The 20,015-nt window shown below is 48.6% G+C and overlaps 1 protein-coding gene across 1 annotated transcript; it reads left to right on the top strand.

Moving 5' to 3' along the window:
• Positions 1 to 14,951: 14,951 nt before the first annotated feature.
• Positions 14,952 to 18,024, top strand: LOC311310488 (potassium channel subfamily K member 13; the record flags this gene model as incomplete). The annotated part of the gene is made up of 2 exons (XM_084440000.1): positions 14,952 to 15,282; positions 17,156 to 18,024. The coding sequence occupies 2 exons, from the start codon at positions 14,952 to 14,954 to the stop codon at positions 18,022 to 18,024; spliced, it is 1,200 nt and encodes a 399-aa protein (XP_084296126.1).
• Positions 18,025 to 20,015: the final 1,991 nt, after the last annotated feature.

Below are 20,015 nucleotides of genomic sequence, written 5' to 3'. Positions count from 1 at the left end.
CAGCGCCTGCCTCCAGTCTAGCCCCTACCCTGCTGTGCGCCAGGATGAATGAGTCATGCGTGGAGCCAGGCCACCGTGCCACTACACTTGTGATGAGCATGTCGGCGTCACATATGATTTGGGTATTTATAGTGTGCACATTTTTGCGATTCACATAGACGTATTCATTCACTGATGGTGCCCTTATGAATATGTGGGTGCAGTCGCCATCGCCGTCACCTCTTTGGAGTTCTATCTCGGCCAGTAGAAAGGTTTGGGACAGCGCATATAGGTTCAGTTTGGGGAACAAATCCATATCGGACCATTAATGAGCCGGTTAGAGGACACGTCTAATCTAGCATTGCGATATATGTTGGTGCTGAATTGGGCTATTAGCCTACATGTTTGTGCGTTCATGAACTGTCGCTCTTACGTGGGGCTCACACGCTTGCGTTTGATGCGTCAACTTTGACGGATGCCATTCACTTTCAATGGCTGCAGCCGAATGGCATTCTGGTTCCGTTGTTGTCCCGGTGCGTTGCGTTGCCTGCGTTGCTAGCGTCGAAAGTTAAAACATTTTCAACTTTCAGATGCGTTGCCGGAGCTGCCGACCAATCAGATGTCTTGACGGAGAAAGACGTCATCGCAAGGCGGGATTTTCACATTTTTCGATACCAAGATGGAGGACAATCGCTGTTTGAATTGTTTGTTTTCAGGATAGGATGTACCCAATACCTGCGGGCACCACGTTCACGTTGCCTCAACCACAATGCATAAACGATTGCCACACGTTCGACCAGATTAGCATCCATGATAGCACTAAACGAAAAGCCGGGTGGGTTTTCAAAATAGTTCGCGCTAGCAGGTTCGGAGAATATACTCGGCTGTTGCGAGCGCAGTTTTGGACAATGTGATTGGTTGTTGTTGCGTGCGGCAGACACGCCTTCCGCCATCCGTCAAAGTTGACGCATCAAACGCAAGCGTGTGAGTCCCCCGTTATTCTCTCCGTCAAACATAGTAATTCACCGACGCACCACCTGCGTCGCCAGTTCCCCCTGTGTTCAAAGAGGGCGTAGAACACCGTGTAAATCGGTAGGACAAGTTGAGAGGTGTCCTACAAAAGCGCGGAGAAAGGCGACTAAATTTCCGCCCTTTCGGCTTGATAAATCGCAATGTGGGGGGGGCAAATGGCGTACGCCTGAAATCGCGAAAAAGACCGTGTAAAAGAAGGCGTACCTCAATGATAAATGAGGCCCCAGATATGTACCCCACGTACACTGGCATGGATCCAGTTTTTAAAAAAGGCCCAGAACTGTCCCAGATGTACCATGAATGGTATTGCCTCTGGCCTACATCCGGCCAGGATCAAGAGTTCATTTTAATACTGTATCTGACCCCAATCTGTCAAGGTCTGTTCCAGCTCAGATCTGGCCTAAACCCATCATTTTTTTTGTAATTTTAAGTTTTTATTAAGTTTCTTTTTCAATCATTATACATTAATAATACAACATATCACACTGATTCATAAATTACTTCTAATAACCAAAATATACAATACAATAAAAATAAACCAAATATCCCAAGAAAAACAAAAAACAAAAACAAAGACAGCCAAGTACATCACCCACAACAACTCACAAAAATATATCCTCATTACACAGCAATATATAATCTCGAATTAACTCACATCCCTTAAAGCAGTAACCCCTTAATATACAAGAAGAAATGATCCCAGACCTGTTTAAATGCCCTTTTTGTATTGTTCATTTTGGCTATTGAATACTCAAAGAAAGCAGTTTCAGTCATAAGTTTAACCCATTCAGTGAGTTCTGGTGTTTTTAGACTCTTCCAGTTACGGAAACAAGTCTTGCTGCTGTAATGAAACGTGTCAGTATTAATCAAAACTGTGCTCTAGTGACTCCCTGTGGTAGAAGTGTTTTATCGCCAAGAAGGAAAAACCTTGGGGAGTCTGGCAAAGACTGGCCTATCCATTGTCCCAATTCCACCAGCACCTCTTTCCAAAAGGGGAGAACCATTGAGCATTCCCACATAGCATGAAAAAATGTACCAGTCACGTCCTTACATTTCCAGCATGTTCTATCTTGTATCAGGTCCATCCTAAATAATTTCAGAGGAGTGTAATAATACCTATGAACAATTTTGTAATGAGTAAATTTACTTCTAATATCTCTCATAGCCCACCCAGTATTGGATATGATATCATGCCATGTGTCCTCTTAAATATCATGTCCCAAATCCCTTTGCCAGATTAACCTTAAATTCTCACACTTCTCACCTTTCAAATTTATGATGCCCTTGTAGAACACTGAGGCACTATGCATAATGCTCGGTAGATCAAAGAGCTTCTGTATCAAATTAGATCCCTCTAAACCCCTATCAAGTTTGAACACACTCCCCATGCTGCTCCTTAATTGTAGGTATTTCCAAAATTCCCCTTTCAAATTTAACTGGCCAACTAGCTTATGGTATGACTTAAATGTTGTCTCACTATATAAATCATTAATCGCACATATATTACTCCCTGCCAATTAATCCAACTAAATGAACGTTTCCCTATCTTGACTTGAGGGTTATTCCATATGCAAGAATATACCTGGCTGTATTTAGATTTCCCCATCATTTTGTATACCTCAGACCACACCCACTGGGAGTACTTTAATATGGGGTTTCTTTCACCATCCATCTGCCTAATCTGTGAACGGACCTGTATGGGTTTGAAAGGAGCGACTATAGACTTTTCTATTTTGACCCAATCCAAATTGGAATCAGATTCATCCCAATGCCTAACTAATTAAATGTGGCCATCTCAAAAGACAAATTATATAATTCGTACGTTCGGGAGTGCTAGACCACCCCTATCCCTAGTACACGGCTTCTTAAGTATTTTGATGCTAAAATGTAACCTTGTTTTTGAGTGATAATAGTCATTTTGCATTAAATAGACTTAACTAGATTGCTTGAAATTAGTCTTTTTGATTTTATTTCAAGATTGTTTGTGTTATAATCATAGCGATCGATTGCATGAAATTAGTCTTTCTGGTCTTATTTCAAGATTTAATGTGCTATAATCATCGTGATAGATTGCTTGAAATTCGTCTTTTTGATCCTATTTCAAGATTTTATGTGCTACAATCACAATAATAGTCAATGATCTTTGTAATAAGCTGTCTAATGCTGCTTACCATTTTTATGCAGATGACACTGTTATTTATTGTTCATCCCCTTGTGTTGTCCAAACCATGAAGCTTCTGCAATCTGTCTTTGATGTTGTTCAAAATATGTTTTTTTTTTCAAAAGGTACAGTAAAGGACTACCAGCTGTTCTTCCTAAGCTATCTACTACTCAAGGGATTGAAATTGAAAGGGTTGCTTCATATAAGCATTTAGGCATCATAGTGGAAGAGAATTTAACATTTAAGTCACATAATAGATAAACTGGTCACTAAACAGAAAATTAAACTTGGCTTCTTTTTTAGAAACAAGTCTTGTTTCTCTCTTCAGGTTAGGAAGCACTTGATCTCCACTACGTTTTTACCCCTACTCGATTATGGTGATTTGCTGTACATGAATGCTTCTGACCAGTATCTTAGAAAGCTGGACACTGTTTTCCATTCTGCCTTACGCTTTGTTACTAGGTATGGCAATCGAGTGCACCATTGCATTCTATATGCTACTGCAAATTAAGGTACCCCCTTATCTAGGAGTTCTGTTGTGCATCAGGCAAAACCAGCAAGCCCTTCGCTCCCAAGATACTTTTCAAATGATTGTTCCTAGAGTGTGAACTGAACTAGGAAAAAAGGCTTTTAAGTATGCTGCTCCATCGACATGGAATGAGTTGCAAAATGACCTGAAATTGCCAGGATTGATTACACTGGGTGAATTTAAATCCATTTTAAAAGACTATGAAACCAGTTCTCTTGGTCAGTGCAACTGTGACCCCGTTTACCTTGCATTAAAATGTGTTTTTGGTGATCAGATTGCAATGCTAAACCACATGAAAGTACAGGTATAAATGACAAAACATTTTGAGGACGGATTGCGATTCGATCGGCCAAACCACCTCGGGAGGTGGTCAGGGACGCATTTCGACCACATTTAATAAAAGTGTAAATGGAACTGCGTTTTTAATCCACATATCAACAACGTGGGCGGAAATACGTAGCCGTTGGAACGCGCCGGTTCCAGACCAGCAAGGAGCAGGCTTCCATGGCAGCTAGCAAGAAAGCATTAAAATGGTCCTGGTCAAGGTTGGAGTCCAAATGAGACAAAAGCTGTGTTCGGAATCGTTCCCTCGTTCCCTCACTCCCTATTCCCTATATAGGGTTCACCATGTAGTGAACTACCTAGGGATCGGAGAAAATGTAGGGTACATGCACTGTTCCCTGGAAATCAAGGTGAATTGTAGGTAATAAATAGTGGACTATATAGGGAACGAAAATTCCATGGAGAATTCGGACACTACAAACAAAATGGCTGACGGCCTATATAATGCACTATATAGTGAATAGGGAGCGATTCCGAACACAGCTAAAGTGTCTACTCTCAATTTGGTCGGACGAAAATATTCAAGCACAAGCAGGATGTGACGTTCGATTGTCAGCTGGACAGAGTCATTGGATCTCAAACTGATCGGGTTGAAGATACTCGAAACACATATTAAAGCAATACATCGCGATATTTGGACCTTTACAAACATGTCTGGTGCTAATTCTCCAATTAGATTTACTAAAAGTAAGCTGAATCATCCAAACAGTCAGAAAGATAATACATTGACATTAACCTTTTAAAACTCGCGCCCCCGGGACGCAAGCATTCAGTCGAAGTGCGCATGAGCAACGTTGTGCTTAAACAACACAGTAGTAGCTAACTATTCCGCCGTCTATGGATCTCATGCATGGATGTATGCAATCCATAGATATAGAACATGCAATGATATAATGGCAGAGGTGAGAAAACCGAAGCGAAACATCACAGAGGAAGCCAGAAAAAGAAAAAGACAATCTGATAACTTTACGATAGTACGAAAGTGCACTTACTCGCAGAGCCTGTGGGGGCGCAGTTCTGAGAAAACCAGAGAAAACGCTATGTGTAAATGTAATCAGGCTAAATCCTTTTCTAGATACAATCTCGATACGAGACACATTTTAATGCAAGCTGTAAACGGGGTCTGTGTTTGATAACTTGCCCTACAACTGATTCTCATGTCTCAGTTGCATGTCTCTCTATTGTCTGTTGTTATGTTTCTTTTATTGCTGTAACTTTGTTTCTGCTGCCTTCTTGGCCAGATCAATCTTGAAAAAGAGATTTTAATCTCAGTGATGCCTGTCTGGTTAAATAAAGGATTTGATTTTGATTGTTAGTCAGCAGGATTACGCAGAGTCAAGAAGGTAAAGTAAAAGTAAACAGTAAAACAATTAAAAGGACACTCTTGGGGAACCAATCTTATCTACTGACGTCCCATGGAATGTGATATGGCATTTGGTTGTACCATAATTATTCCTCTCATAACTTTGAGAGGAGAAATTCCTCATTTTACTTTCACACAAGCACAACAACTCTCAACAACTCGACACAGTTGTGTTGCTACAAGAAGTATCCTCCAAGTTCAATGTTTTCCCAATTAGAATAGGGGGGACACCGAGGGAGAGGACTCACGTTTCAGGGCAAGTGCACACCAGTGCCATCCCTTTACCTTTGCCAATAGATGATAAACATCTTAATCTTCCATGGCTGTTCATGGCCTTAATGCAGAGATAACCTGGAAAAAAGGAAAGAAAATATGAACTGTGCAAATCATTTGTTTAAGGAGAGAGAGAGTGAGTAGAGGGAGAGAAAGGGGGAGGGCGAGAAGAGGGAGAGAGAGAAAGAGAGGGGGAAGGAGTAAGTAGAAGAAGAGAGAGGGGAGAGAGTAGAGGGAGAGGTGTGTAGGTACTGTAGGTGACAGAGGTGAAGAACAACTGTACTGCTCTTCTCGGCCTCCAGTGCGATCTGAAGCCAGGTTAAACCTTCAGATGCAGTGTTTATTTATCTGCTCTTGGGTCACACACTTGCCAACAGAAGACTTCTGTACAGCACTTGAGAATAAAGCATTATGGAACGAGAAGCAGTGGGATGTCACGGATATCGCCACGGCTAGCAGGAGTGATTAGGCACGACGCGCAGCGGAGTGCCGTTACACCCCGCTAGCCGTGACATTATCCGTGACATCCCACAGCTTCGAGTTCCATAATGCTTTTATACAACGGTTGCCACATTTATCCATCAATATTTCAAAAAGAAAGACAATACGAACTTTAAAATGTATTTTTAATGGTACTATTTCTTAATCATTTGCGAATACTTCTGCTGAAAAAGGGAACGTTGCCAGGCAACGACAATGCTACAGCACATCTTTGTAAACATTGATCTGGACACTGCCACGGCCAATAGAGACAATGGACCGGATCTATACCGTTGTATAACAAACATTAACATTCCAATATTAACAGAGAACTTAATATTAACTTAGAACTTAGAACTTGCTTCATTAGGTAAATCAATTCTAGAATCTTCTAGTATGAGGAGCACTTACAGATAATGAAGACATTGACATTGAATGAACTTATTCATCTTTGAATTGGATAACAAGCTTGCTGTTGGCTCCTTTCCAATTTGTGTTTTTTTTTCCCACATTATCAGCAATAATGTAAGAGAGCATGTTGCACCGCCAAGTGACGCTGGAACTTGTATCTGTTAGGTATAAACCTCTTCAGATTAAGACCAGGAGTCCCACTCCTTTAATAATCTCAGTTCATATGGCAATTTTACATGACATTCTATATGACAACTTATCCATAATTAATGCATTATTTTGATAATAGGTTTTTTGCTTTTTACAGCTGTCTACAAGTTAAATGTTGCTACTATTTTGTAGCTGTGAATCATCAAATGAAAACTGTAGCACTTTATTCTCCATTTTGTTAGCAAGGCCCCACGGCTTAATTTACAGTCAGCTAGCCAGGTAAACCAGAAGCAACAAATGATACTTGTATCTAAATTGCCATGCTAGTATACACTACACTGATATCACTGCTATCATCTGGGTCTGCTGCTTCATGTTCTCCAGCAGACAATGTGCAGCTAAAAAGGTGAAAAGGAGATGAATTATACACAGGATGGTTGTACTCTTCTCTAAAATCAGATTAAAATAAAAATGTACACAATTGTCAATAATTGCGGCAAAGCTTCAAAGGGTGGCATCACTGGACTTCAAAGTGTTACGTCACTGGACTTGTTTGCCCTTTGAAGTCTTGACGCAGTATTTCCCATAGGAAACGGGTACACTGACAGTGATTTTTAAAAGGCATGTACACACAGAATTTAAGCATTTATTCCAAATATCAACTGAAACAAGTGTGGCTGTGCCCCTTTAATATGAATGGTATATTTTCAACAAACATTATTCAAAACAAAGTTTTGGGGTCCCCACAGACCTACATTAAAGGTGGGGTAGGTAGTTTGACGTCAACAAGGCCTCCGATTGGTCATCTTCAAAAGAACCCGCCCCTTCCTCCTGTCAATCATGATGTAGTCCCTCCCTCCAAACATGACTGGTAGGTGTGGCGAGACCCTGATTGGTCAATACATTCGGGCGTGGTGCATTCTTTGAATCTAAAATACAGAGGCAGCGGTAAACACGGAGATCCAAGTTTATTCTCAGAGCACTTCTGTTACTGATAGCTGAAAGGATATTATTGCAATTTTACCAAATAAAGCCAAAAGCAAACTACCTATCCCCCCTTTAACTTAGGAAAAGGAGCATAATACCTTTAAACTTGAACTGAATTTGTGTGGCAGACTGGCAGAAATTGGCTCTTATGAAAAATAGGTTAGCTGCTATTAGTAATGGGAAATGGTAGCTACAGTAGCTGTACACTTACATTGACAAAAAACATAAAAAATAAAAATAAAAAGGCATGTCAATACAGTATACAAAATGCAAAATATTCAATACTTAATAAACTTTTTACTTTTTATAAAAATTGTTAATTCTACTGTAAATAGGTTTTGAAAGAGGAAATATGGGGGTTTGGTCAGGCAGTTCGGGCGCATAGGAATTACAGCTCTGACCCAGATGTGCTCAAAATGCACATGCAGTATTTGATTGATTAAGTGTCCGATCCGCTGATGCAGGACTATGGTAAATGGACTGCACTTATATAGCGCTTTTATCCAAAGCGCTTTACAATGAAGGCCTCTCATTCACCCATTCACACACACATTCACACACCAGTGGCGTGCAAGGTTCTAGCCTGCTCATTGGGAGCAATTTGGGGTTCTGTTAGGGTTTGGATGGAGGACCCAAGAGCAGACACGATTGGGGTGAAAGCCCGTAGGCACGTTTATTGCGATCCGGGGAGAGGCAGGCAGTAACATGATCCGTAGACAGGCGTGGGTCAGGCGGGGACGTGGTAGTCGTACAGGCGATGGTCAGGCAGGAGCGTGGTAGTCGTACAGGCGATGGTCAGGCAGGAGCGGGGTTGTCGTACAGGCGTGGGTCAGGCAGGAGCAGGGTTGTCGTACAGGCGTGGGTCAGGCAGGAGCAGGGTTGTCGTACAGGCGTGGGTCAGGCAGGAGCGGGGTAATCGTACCGGCGTGGGTCAGGCAGGAATAGGTTGGTTGGTTAACGATCTGGCGCCGCATGCTGTGTGGAGTGGCTTCTTAACCTCCTGGGCTGATGGGCTGCAGGTGGTGGCTGGCCAGGATGGGGTGCAATCACCGGAATGACCGGCAGCTGCTCACGCCGACGAGCCCGCAGTTCCCTCTGCGCCCTCTGGGAGGTGCCAGGGGACTCGTTCTCGGAGATAGGGTTAGGAGCAGGCAGAGAGGCAGGGTTAGAGGCATGGGTTGTGACAGGACCCCCCCCTCTACGGGCGACTCCCGGCGACCGACCAGGCAGGCCAGGGTGGGCCCGGTGGAAATCCCGGACAAGAGAGGGGTCCAGGATGTGCCTGCGGGGCACCCAGCTTTGCTCCTCAGGCCCATAACCCTCCCAATCGACAAGGTATTGCAGACCCCGGCCCCGGCGACGGACCCTCAGCAACCGCCGGACAGTCCAGGCCGGATGGTCGTCGATGAGGCGGACGGGGGGAGGAGCATCGCCTGGGGGGCAAAGGGGACTGACCTTCACAGGTTTGATCCTGGAGACGTGGAAGACCGGGTGGATCCTCATGGCGGGGGGCAACCTGAGCTTGACCGCCACAGGGTTGACCACGCACTCAATGACGTAGGGGCCGAGGAAGCGGGGGACCAGCTTCCTGCAACCTGCCCGCAGCGGAATGTCCCTGGAGGAGAGCCAGACCTCCTGGCCAGGCACATAGTTGGGGGCCGGGGTCCGACGCTGGTCGGCATACCGCTGGCTTCTGCGGGTGGAGCGGAGCAGGGCCGAGCGGGCGGTCCTCCAGATCCTGCGGCAGCGGTCAATGTGGGCCTGGACTGACGGGACAGCCAGCTCCTCCTCCTGCTCAGGAAAAAGGGGCGGTTGGTAACCCAGGGAGCACTCAAACGGGGACTGACCTGAGGAGGCGTTGGGCAGGGTGTTGTGGGCGTACTCGACCCAGGAGATGCGCTCGCTCCAAGAGGCCGGGCTCCGGCCCGTGATGCACCGCAGGGCAGTGCCCAGGTACTGGTTGGCCCGTTCCGCCTGCCCGTTGGTCTGGGGGTGGAAGCCCGAGGACAGGCTGACAGTGGCCCCCATAGCCCGACAGAACTCCCTCCAGACCCGAGAGGTGAACTGCGGCCCCCTGTCTGACACAATGTCGAGGGGGATGCCATGGAGACGGACCACGTGAGTAACCAGCAGGTCCGCAGTCTCAGAGGCAGAGGGGAGCTTAGGCAGCGGCACGAAGTGGGCAGCCTTCGAGAAACGGTCAATGATGGTCAGGATCACCGTGTTTCCCTGGGATGGGGGGAGACCGGTGACGAAGTCCAACCCAATGTGGCTCCAGGGTCGGCCGGGAACAGGCAGGGGACGCAGAAGTCCTGAAGGGGGCTGGTGGGAGGACTTACTCCGGGCACACACCGTACAGGCCTGGACGTACTTGGTGGTGTCGACGGCCATGGTGGGCCACCAGAACCGGCGCCTAAGCAGGGTTAGCGTGCGGCTGGCTCCTGGGTGACAGGCGAACTGGGACGTGTGGGCCCACTGGAGGACCTGGGTACGGACCCGGTCAGGCACAAAGAGGCGGTTTGCCGGACCACCGCCTGGGTCTGGCTGAGTCCTCTGGGCCTCCCTCACGATCCCCTCTACCTCCCAAGTGAGAGCACCCACCACACAGGAGGAGGGCAGAATAGTGTCCAGCTCTGCACTCCGCTCCGGGGGCGAGAACTGGCGTGAGAGAGCATCTGGCTTCACATTGCGGGACCCTGGTCGGTAGGTCAGGGTGAAATTGAAGCGGCCGAAAAACAGAGCCCACCTGGCCTGCCGGGGATTCAGCCTCTTTGCGTCCCGGATGTAGATCAGGTTCTTGTGGTCAGTCCACACGATGATCGGCTGCTCCGTCCCCTCCAGCCAGTGCCTCCACTCCTGCAGTGCGAGTTGGACCGCGAGAAGCTCCCTGTTTCCTACGTCGTAGTTCCTCTCGGCCGGCTCCAAGCGGCGGGAGAAGAAGGCGCAGGGGTGGAGCTTGCCGTCCGTCACGGCCCTCTGGGACAGGACCGCCCCAACCCCCGTGTCGGAGGCGTCAACCTCCAGGGTGAATTGGAGTGAGGGGTCCGGTTGGATGAGGACAGGTGCGGAGGTGAACAGGGCCTTGAGGGCCTTGAAGGCCACGTCCGCCGCAGGGGTCCAGGCGAAGGGGATGGCCGTGGATGTCAGCGCTGTCATGGGGCTCGCCACCCGGCTGTAGTTCCGGATAAACCTCCGGTAAAAGTTAGCGAACCCCAGGAACCGTTGGAGCTCCTTGCGGGTGGTGGGGACCGGCCACTCAACCACCGCCCTGATCTTCTCTGGGGAAGCCCTCACCCTCCCGGCCTCAATGACGAAACCCAGGAACTGGATCGTGGGCACGTGAAACTCGCATTTCTCCGCCTTGAGGTAGAGCCTGTTCTCCATGAGCCTCTGGAGGACCTGCCTGACGTGCCCGGTGTGCTCCTCCATGGTGCGCGAGAAGACGAGGATGTCATCCAGGTAGACGAAGACGGTGTGGTTGAGGAGGTCTCTGAGGACGTCGTTCACTAGGGCTTGGAACACGGCCGGGGCGTTGGTTAGGCCGAAGGGCATGACGCGGTACTCAAAGTGCCCGAGGGGGGTGTTAAAGGCCGTCTTCCACTCGTCTCCTTTCCTGATGCGCACTAGGTGGTAAGCGTTCCTGAGGTCGAGCTTGGAGAACACTGTGGCGCCCTGGAGCGGTTCGAAGGCGGAGGCGATGAGCGGCAGGGGGTAGCGGTTCTTGACTGTAATGTCGTTCAATCGCCGGTAGTCGATGCACGGGCGTAGGGTGCCGTCTTTCTTGCCCACGAAGAAGAAGCCCGCTCCTACGGGTGAGCTGGAGGGCTTGATGAGGCCGGCGTTCAGGGACTCGTGGATGTATTTCTCCATGGCCTCTCTCTCAGGACGAGACAAGTTGAACAGACGGCCGGAGGGCAGGGGCGCTCCTGAAAGCAGTTCAATGGCACAGTCGTAGGGGCGGTGAGGAGGCAGGGAGAGGGCCCTCTGTTTGCTGAACGCCTCTCCGAGGTCATGGTAGATGGAGGGAACCGTGGACAGGTCAGGTGGCTCCAGTGAGGCGCTGACGCCCTCTGTAGGCGGGGTGGCAGAGGTGAGACAGGTCCTGTGGCAGTGATGACTCCAGCCAATCACCCTGTTGGTCTCCCAGTCGATGTGGGGGTTGTGGCGCCGGAGCCAGGTCTGCCCCAGGACGAGGGGACTCTGGGGTGATGAGATCACCAGCAGGGAGAGGGTCTCGTGGTGGTTGCCAGACAGACGGATCTCCAAGGGCTTTGTGACCTGGGTGACCTCGGCCAGCAGTCTCCCGCTGAGGTCGTGAACGGCAAGGGGCGTGTCCCGGGGTTGTGTGGGGATGCCGGCCTGACGGACGAGCGTGGCATCGATGAAGCAGTCGTCCGCGCCCGAGTCAATCAGAGCAGGTACGGGGAATGGCCGGTTGTTAGATGTGACCACGGCTTCCAAGTGCAGGCGCCCCTGGTGGCTGGGGGTGAGTACGCCGCCCATCAGTGACACCCCTCTCACCGACGGGCTGGAGCTTTTGGGCGGTTCGGGCAGGTGTTCCGGGTGTGTCCAGGACCGCCACAATAGAAACAGAGCCCCTCTGTAACCCTCCGGAGGCGCTCCTCAGCGGTCAGATGAGCCCCGCCCAATACCATGGGCTCGTCCTCAGGGGATGGAGAGGCAGACAGAGCAGAGGAGCGCAGGGGGGCGGAGTCGGGGCGAGACGAGAAGGGGGCCGGCTGGCCTGGGGGACGGTGACTGGGGGGCCGGACAGAGCCAGAGGGACGGGTGGCTCTTTCTCTCCTGCGCTCCCGGAACCTGTTGTCCACCTTCACGGCGAGCGAGATGAGGTTGTCCAGGGAGGTGGCATCTTCCCTGAGCGCCAGCTCATCCTTAATAGTCTCTGTGAGGCCTGAGCGGAAAGCGGTCTGGAGGGCGGCATCGTTCCACCCGCTCCCCGCAGCCAGGATGCGGAACTCCACAGAGAATTCTGCCACACTCCGGGTGCCCTGCTGGAGATGGAGCAGGCGTGAGGCGGAGTCGCGGCCGTGGGCTGGATGGTCGAAAACTTTTCTAAACTCCACACAGAAAGTCTCGAAGGACCCGAAACAGGCCGCCCCTGACTCCCAGACTGCTTCAAACCAGCGGAGGGGTTGGCCGGTCAACAGGTTGGAGACGAAGGCAATCCTCTCCGCGTCCCCAGAATACCGGCTAGGCTGGTGAGCGAAAATGAATTTGCACTGCATCAGGAAGGACCCGCACTCAGCCAGGTCGCCGTCGAATGGCCTGGGGTTGGAGAGCTTGGGCTCTCTCCGGGGCAGAGCGGGGGAAGCGGCCTCGCCAGGAGCTGGAGCGGCGGGCTGGTCCTGGGGTGGTGCTGGGTCCTGGGGTGGTGCTGGGGCCTGGAGAGGGGTAAGGTGGGCGATCAGGTTCCGGAACTCCTGGGTGAGAGCCTGCAGGCCCTGGTCGGTTTGGGCTGCCTGGGTGGCGAGCGCGTTCACGCTGGTGGAGAGGCCCTGCATGGCACTGGCCGCATGTTGGAGGTCAGAGTCGTGTCTCCCAATCAGCGTACCTTGGCAGGCGATGGCAGTGCGTATGGCGTCGACGTCCGCTGGGTCCATGTCTTGGCCAGATCGTTCTGTTAGGGTTTGGATGGAGGACCCAAGAGCAGACACGATTGGGGTGAAAGCCCGTAGGCACGTTTATTGCGATCCGGGGAGAGGCAGGCAGTAACGTGATCCGTAGACAGGCGTGGGTCAGGCGGGGACGTGGTAGTCGTACAGGCGATGGTCAGGCAGGAGCGTGGTAGTCGTACAGGCGATGGTCAGGCAGGAGCGGGGTTGTCGTACAGGCGTGGGTCAGGCAGGAGCAGGGTTGTCGTACAGGCGTGGGTCAGGCAGGAGCAGGGTTGTCGTACAGGCGTGGGTCAGGCAGGAGCGGGGTAATCGTACCGGCGTGGGTCAGGCAGGAATAGGTTGGTTGGTTAACGATCTGGCGCCGCATGCTGTGTGGAGTGGCTTCTTAACCTCCTGGGCTGATGGGCTGCAGGTGGTGGCTGGCCAGGATGGGGTGCAATCACCGGAATGACCGGCAGCTGCTCACGCCGACGAGCCCGCAGTTCCCTCTGCGCCCTCTGGGAGGTGCCAGGGGACTCGTTCTCGGAGATAGGGTTAGGGGCAGGCAGAGAGGCAGGGTTAGAGGCATGGGTTGTGACAGGTTCGGTGTCTTGCCCAAGGACACTTCTGACATGTGAACAGGAGGAGCCGGGATTTACGTTTCACCCGGAGCTGGGGCAAGGATGGGCGGACTGGGCTGCTATGTTCTGTACATTTTAAGGTTGTATGCTGCCATTTTCATGGTTTTCCACCAGGTTTTCCTTTTTATTCATTTTCTCTGTCCGAGTACTGCAGTCAGAAGCACATTTTACCCAGAATGCATGTTCATGTCAGTGTGTGCTGCTCATTACATTACAGTCATAAAAGATCATTATGTCAGGGAAGATAAGCTGTGCTAATAAAAAAAAAAGATTTGTCTCAAGGCCACCTGGAGAGGTTAGGGACCACACACATGCACACACGCACGCATGCACACGCACACACACACTAACTGACCAGCACGAAATAACTGCAGTTCATTTGATCAGCTGCTTCTAGAGAAGTATGGAGATCATCAGAGAAGCATTTTCTGAAATCTGAAAAATGTGGACCTCACAATAAGACTACAGTACGTGGGAGTGACTAAACACATGATACAGCTGTAGTGGACCTGGTCTCCCTTCTCACACGCACTCGGTCCGTGAGAGGACGTCTGTCTATGAGAGAAGACATCTGACCAGAACATGACACACACGGCCTACTGTATGTGTCAATGTGATGGAACAGTAGGTGTTTGCTGCTGGCTGTGAGCAGACAGTGACTTCTGGACCTCAAAGTTTTCATTGAAGACTGTCAGACTATACAGACAGCCTTCGACAAGTACTGTAAGTGAAAGGTAGGAATTAACAATCGTATATCATACCGCCATACAATTTGGACTGTCAGACCGCACAACTACAGTGTACTGTACAGTATACTAGATAATTTGTAAACCCTTTTTAATTGTTGTTTGCTTGCGTGTTCCTGTGCCTGGAGTGTCAGCTGGGCGGGGTTTGCCTTTTTGGGAGCAGCCTATAGAACAGCATAGATAACTAATTGAAATTATTTCAGGAAATGACACATGCTGTACACAGTCAATAGGTGATGAACATGAAGGACTCTTGCGGCTGCCCATCTATGAGCCCAAGCAGAGACACATCTTGTTTCTTCCTCCTGGGGCTCATCATCGCACTCTACATGCTGGCTGGGGCGGCCATCTTCTCTGCCCTGGAGAGACCTGGCGAGCTGAAGGCTCATCTGCGCTGGGAGGGGAGGCTGGAGGGGTTCCGACGTGACCATGGGCTCAGCCCCGAGGACCTGAGGGACCTGCTGGCAGACTATGAGGAGGCCAGTGCCGCGGGCATCCGGATGGACTCCCGTAGAGCCTGCTGGGACTTCACTGGGTCTTTCTACTTTGTGGGCACCGTTGTCTCCACCATAGGTAAGTCTGGTAGTAGCATCTGGACCAAAGCATGTTAATGTTTCTGTTGATTTAGCACAGTTGATTGGTTGAAACTCATGTTTTTTGTTTTGTTTAATGGTATCTTTTTGAGATTTTAAAACACTTTTGTGTCAGTTTTTTGTTTTGTGTCATTTTTTTGTTGTATCATTTTTTTTGGAAACATTCATAATAATTTTGTCCGCTAAAAGTTTTTCAAATTTCAATCTGACTTCAGTCATCATCATTGTCATTCAGTCATCTGATTTCACTAGAGCTGTAGGCCAGTAATGATGGTCTGGAGTCAATTAAAAGGCACTTTATTAGTTTCCAAGTATAGCTGGGAGTGTGGAGTGTATGCCCCTGTAGCCAATTATCCCTTTGTAAACAAACGGTCCTCCCACAGTTACTGGAAATTACTTGAAGATGGAAGTCTATTTTGGTCTCTTTGTCACAAGCAACAATGAAACAACACATTCATTTCACATACAAACCAGTTGTGTTCTAATGCAGAAACTATCTATCACCAGCATTAGTCCTGGCAGAGCAATCAACCTTTAGAATGCCGCCTCCTCCCCCCCTTTTCCAACCCCTTCCACCCCCCCCCCCTCAACTTATCTCACAGCGTCACTATGGAAATGCAGGGGAACGATTGACACAATTGACAGCAGATCAATTTCCTCCCAACAGCCTTCATATTTACCAACTATGTGTGCTTACATTCGTTTCACGGTGTGTCGCAGATGATTCGTCTCCAAACAAAAAAAGTTAACTACTGTACACCTCAAACACACAGCCCTTTTCCATTACATTGACGATAAAGAAATTATCTGTCTCGCTGATCTTTATAGATCTATATCTTTAATCTGTCTGCCTGACATATAGACATGTTCTGTGTACCTACAATTAATCTCATGATAAATGAGATTCATCCCTGTCATCACTAAATCCTCCTCCCCTTCCTTGAATGAATCTATAACCTGTGGTGAGGGGTTAGGTGTGTGCTCTTCAACACAGCTGGGCAATTTATCCAGTCATGTTAGATCAGTGATCAGTTCACAAAAGGATGTAGGAAGGAAGGTTGCATTTTAAGAATGTTCAAACCATGGCCTAGTTTGACCCTAGGTTGACCCTGCATCATTGAATCCTCTCTCCCAGAGAGGGTGTCAATGGAAGGTTAGCACCTTCACTATAAATCTGGGTACACATTCAACAGCCAAGGCAGTTTAAGAATCTAGAATATTTGACATGATGAATCTTCATGACCCCCGTTGTAGAACAGAGAGACATTCTAGAACTACAAACATAATAAAACTGAATCTGTCTTGGTTGTTGTGAGCATGTTAATACTGTACAGTGGTCAGATATGGTGTACATCTTCCAGATCAATTATGGGTAAAGGAGAGTGTGTGTATTTGTGGGGTAGTGAAAGCACTCCCTCTTGTGTGTTATTGTTTAAATACAGTGCTGAAAAAAGTGAACCTGCAGAAGCTACAGCAATAACTTTTAAGAACAAGCTATGATTCGTGGACACCAATGAGAATCCGGTCAGATTTTCAATCGGATGCTGATTGGCCTGCGCAGATAGAGGGCCGTGTGGAGAGGCTGATTTGGCCTACTGTTATTCACTGGTAATTTCCTTGTAATAATGTAGATATTAACATGGCATTACCCTGGTAACTACACAGGTAACTATTACTAGTAACTAATGGTAATTGCCATGGTATTACCATGGTATTACCCTGGCATTACCCTGTTATTACCAAGCTGTAATGTAAAGTGGTACCAAAATGCCTGTGGGAAGCCTTTCCACACACAGCTGTAAAATGTAAATGACTGGAAAATGAATAGTCATCATCCTTTGTCCCTCTGCCAGGTTTCGGCATGACAGCCCCCTCCACCACTCTGAGTAAATTCATCCTGGTGATCTACGGTCTGATTGGCTGCTCGGCCACCATCCTCTTCTTCAACCTCTTCCTGGAACGAGTCATCACCATGCTGGCCGCCATTATGAGGCAGTGTCATGCCGGCATGCAGACTCAGAGCTACGTGTCAGGAGGAGGTGGCGTGACCGAGCAGGATGTCGAGGGAGGAGAGTCCAGAGGCCTCGAGGGAGACAGGAACACCTGGAGGCCCCCCGTGTACTATGTTACCTTCATACTCTTCTTCGCCGCCCTAGTGGTGGCCTGCGGCACTGCGGCCCTCTACTCAGCCATGGAGGGCTGGAGCTACTTTGAGTCGCTGTACTTCTGCTTCGTGGCGTTCAGCACTGTGGGGTTTGGGGACCTGGTGAGCGGCCAGAGGGAGCACCACGAGGATAGCCGGGCTTACCAGCTGGCCAACGGTGTCCTCATACTGCTGGGGGTCTGCTGCACCTACTCCCTCTTCAACGCCGTCTCCGTCATCATTAAACAGGGGCTGGATTGGACTCTGAGCCAGCTGATTGGTCTACGCAGCTGTGTGTGTCCTTCATGCAGCATTCCTCAGCAGCACAGCCCCAGACCACCAGCCCTCCTCTGCTGCTGTGTTCCCTCCGGCATGCGGGGGCCCTGCGGGGACCTGCTTCAACCCCACCACAGAACACAGAGACCACATGCAGACAGCTGGGGAACACAGACCGACATGGGGAAGCCTGTCTTCTCACCACCAGCTGTGGGTAAATGCTTGTGTGCCATTGCCGTGGTTGAGACGGTGTGCGGTGGAGATGGAAGCGTCGGGCCAGGGAGGCGGCCCATGGGCCAGTAGGCTACAGGATCACTCTCCCTGGGAAGAATGTGGTCTGCCTCAGCCCACCACTCTCACAATCTCCCCATCAGCTTGAAATCCTGAGATGAATTCCCACACCCTTCATGACTAATAAGAGTTGTGTGTGTATCTGATGGAAACTGAGTTTCTTGGAAAACATAAACAGTGTTTCAGTGTATCATTTCTTACAATAAAACATTTCTTTGTAGTTTCTACACTCCCGTAACACCCCAGTGCATATGACAAATAAACTCTTTGGCCAAGATATGGCCAAATGCACAGTAGCCTACCATTTGTTTTCAATTCTGTGCCATTGTCTTCAGAAGCCATGTCTTTCCTATGATGTTATTAGCCTCTCTTACTCTGAAAATGTAATTTAATGTTATTTATTGCTTTATAAATGTTCTTAGCCGGTAGACAAACATACTCCAGGAGCTTGCTCGATCGCCTTGTTGAGAGGGGTCAGGGAATAATTTTTTACAGCTCACTTATCTGGCCCCCGGGTGATACTGTTTTTTTGCTTCCCTCTGGAATATGTAGGGGTGGGACGTCTGCCCACCTCCCTTGTTCTCTGTAAAGCGCATTGTGTTGCCTCTGGGTATGAAATGCGCTATACAAATAAAGCTTTGATTGATTGATTGATTGATGTGTGGTGGACCGTGATATCTACTACTGCTACTGCACTGAACAAGTGCACAGTGAACCTGTCGTCCCCCGCCCACGATGCATGTCGTCATTATGTACAGTTGTTGAATGAAATTGGTCGTCTTATTGTAGATCGAGCAGTCAGTAAAGTTTTGAGCAGTTTGGAGTGGATTAATGCATATTCAAGGCGAAAATTGCGTGGCTGTGGCCAATTGGGATAGGGTTGGTATGCAATAAACTCCTCTTTCGTTTCACCTGTGAAAACATCAGCAGAGAAAATGGAAAGACTTTTATAGTGCTTGTGGAAAGCTATCGTGAACTATATGATGCATCACTGCCCGCATCAAAGATCTGAATTGTAAAAAATCCCACGTGGAGAAAATAGGGTCGCTGGTGGGTTGGTAGCAGAAGATGCTTTGCAGCATACCCCGCCATATTGCTTGTGTACCATGTAGTAAGCTTACAGTAGATACAATTAACCTCTGCTTTAGTTTGTTCATGTAATTCTAATGTGGACAGAAATATTAGGTGGTTAGGTGCATTGTGGATACAACTCTCATAGTTATAGTCATTATATTCACAACATAAATAAATCAGACAATGAATTGAAATTGAAGGAGTCATACAAAATACATAAAAATACACTGGCCTACGATGAACACAAAAGATGTCTTTACTTTAATCGTCCAGCAGAGGGAGATATCATCTGAACATTGATAGCCCCGCGCTCCACACTAGCCCCGCGTCACCAAGCCAATACATCCATGGGGGACACACGTGTATAGAGTAGACTACACCTGAGATATGGGCCACTAGGCCCATAGGCTACTGTGGAAGGCTACTTGCATGCCTACGGAGTTTGTGAGGAGACTTCGATGGGGGAATTTACAGGTAGTATGCTGGCCAGTGGTTTAATGCTTTTTGGTGTTGTGTTGGCATAATGATTACGTTACTATAAGCCCCACAGCTAAGCAAGTGGGTGTTTGTTCTGTGAAATTGTGAAATTATGAGTGGCAATTATGGAAACTCATAAGTCACATTGTTGTGGCTTGTTGTGGCTTGTTGTGGCTGCGATTAGTGCTTTGTGACATTCGTGTATGCGCGTGCGTGCACACATATAGGTTGTTCAGGGACCTCCTGATTTAAAAACTGGGGTACAGTATAAATCTTAGGAGTCTGTTCACCAGTGTTGGGCAAGCTACTGAAAATTAGTAATTACAGTTACTTTCACAAGAAAGTGAAAATATTAAACAACAATACTCGTTGTTGGCACGTGTCAGAATGGTTTTCAGGCAAGCAAGTCTACGATGGATGCTCTTGTGCGGGTCAGCAACGAAGCAGAGAAG

Source organism: Borostomias antarcticus (genome assembly GCF_949987555.1).
Source record: "Borostomias antarcticus genome assembly, chromosome: 1".
Taxonomy (NCBI): Eukaryota; Metazoa; Chordata; class Actinopteri; order Stomiiformes; family Stomiidae; genus Borostomias; species Borostomias antarcticus.
The sequence above is the reverse complement of the archived record's forward strand: the minus strand, read 5'-3'. Positions and strand labels throughout refer to the sequence as shown.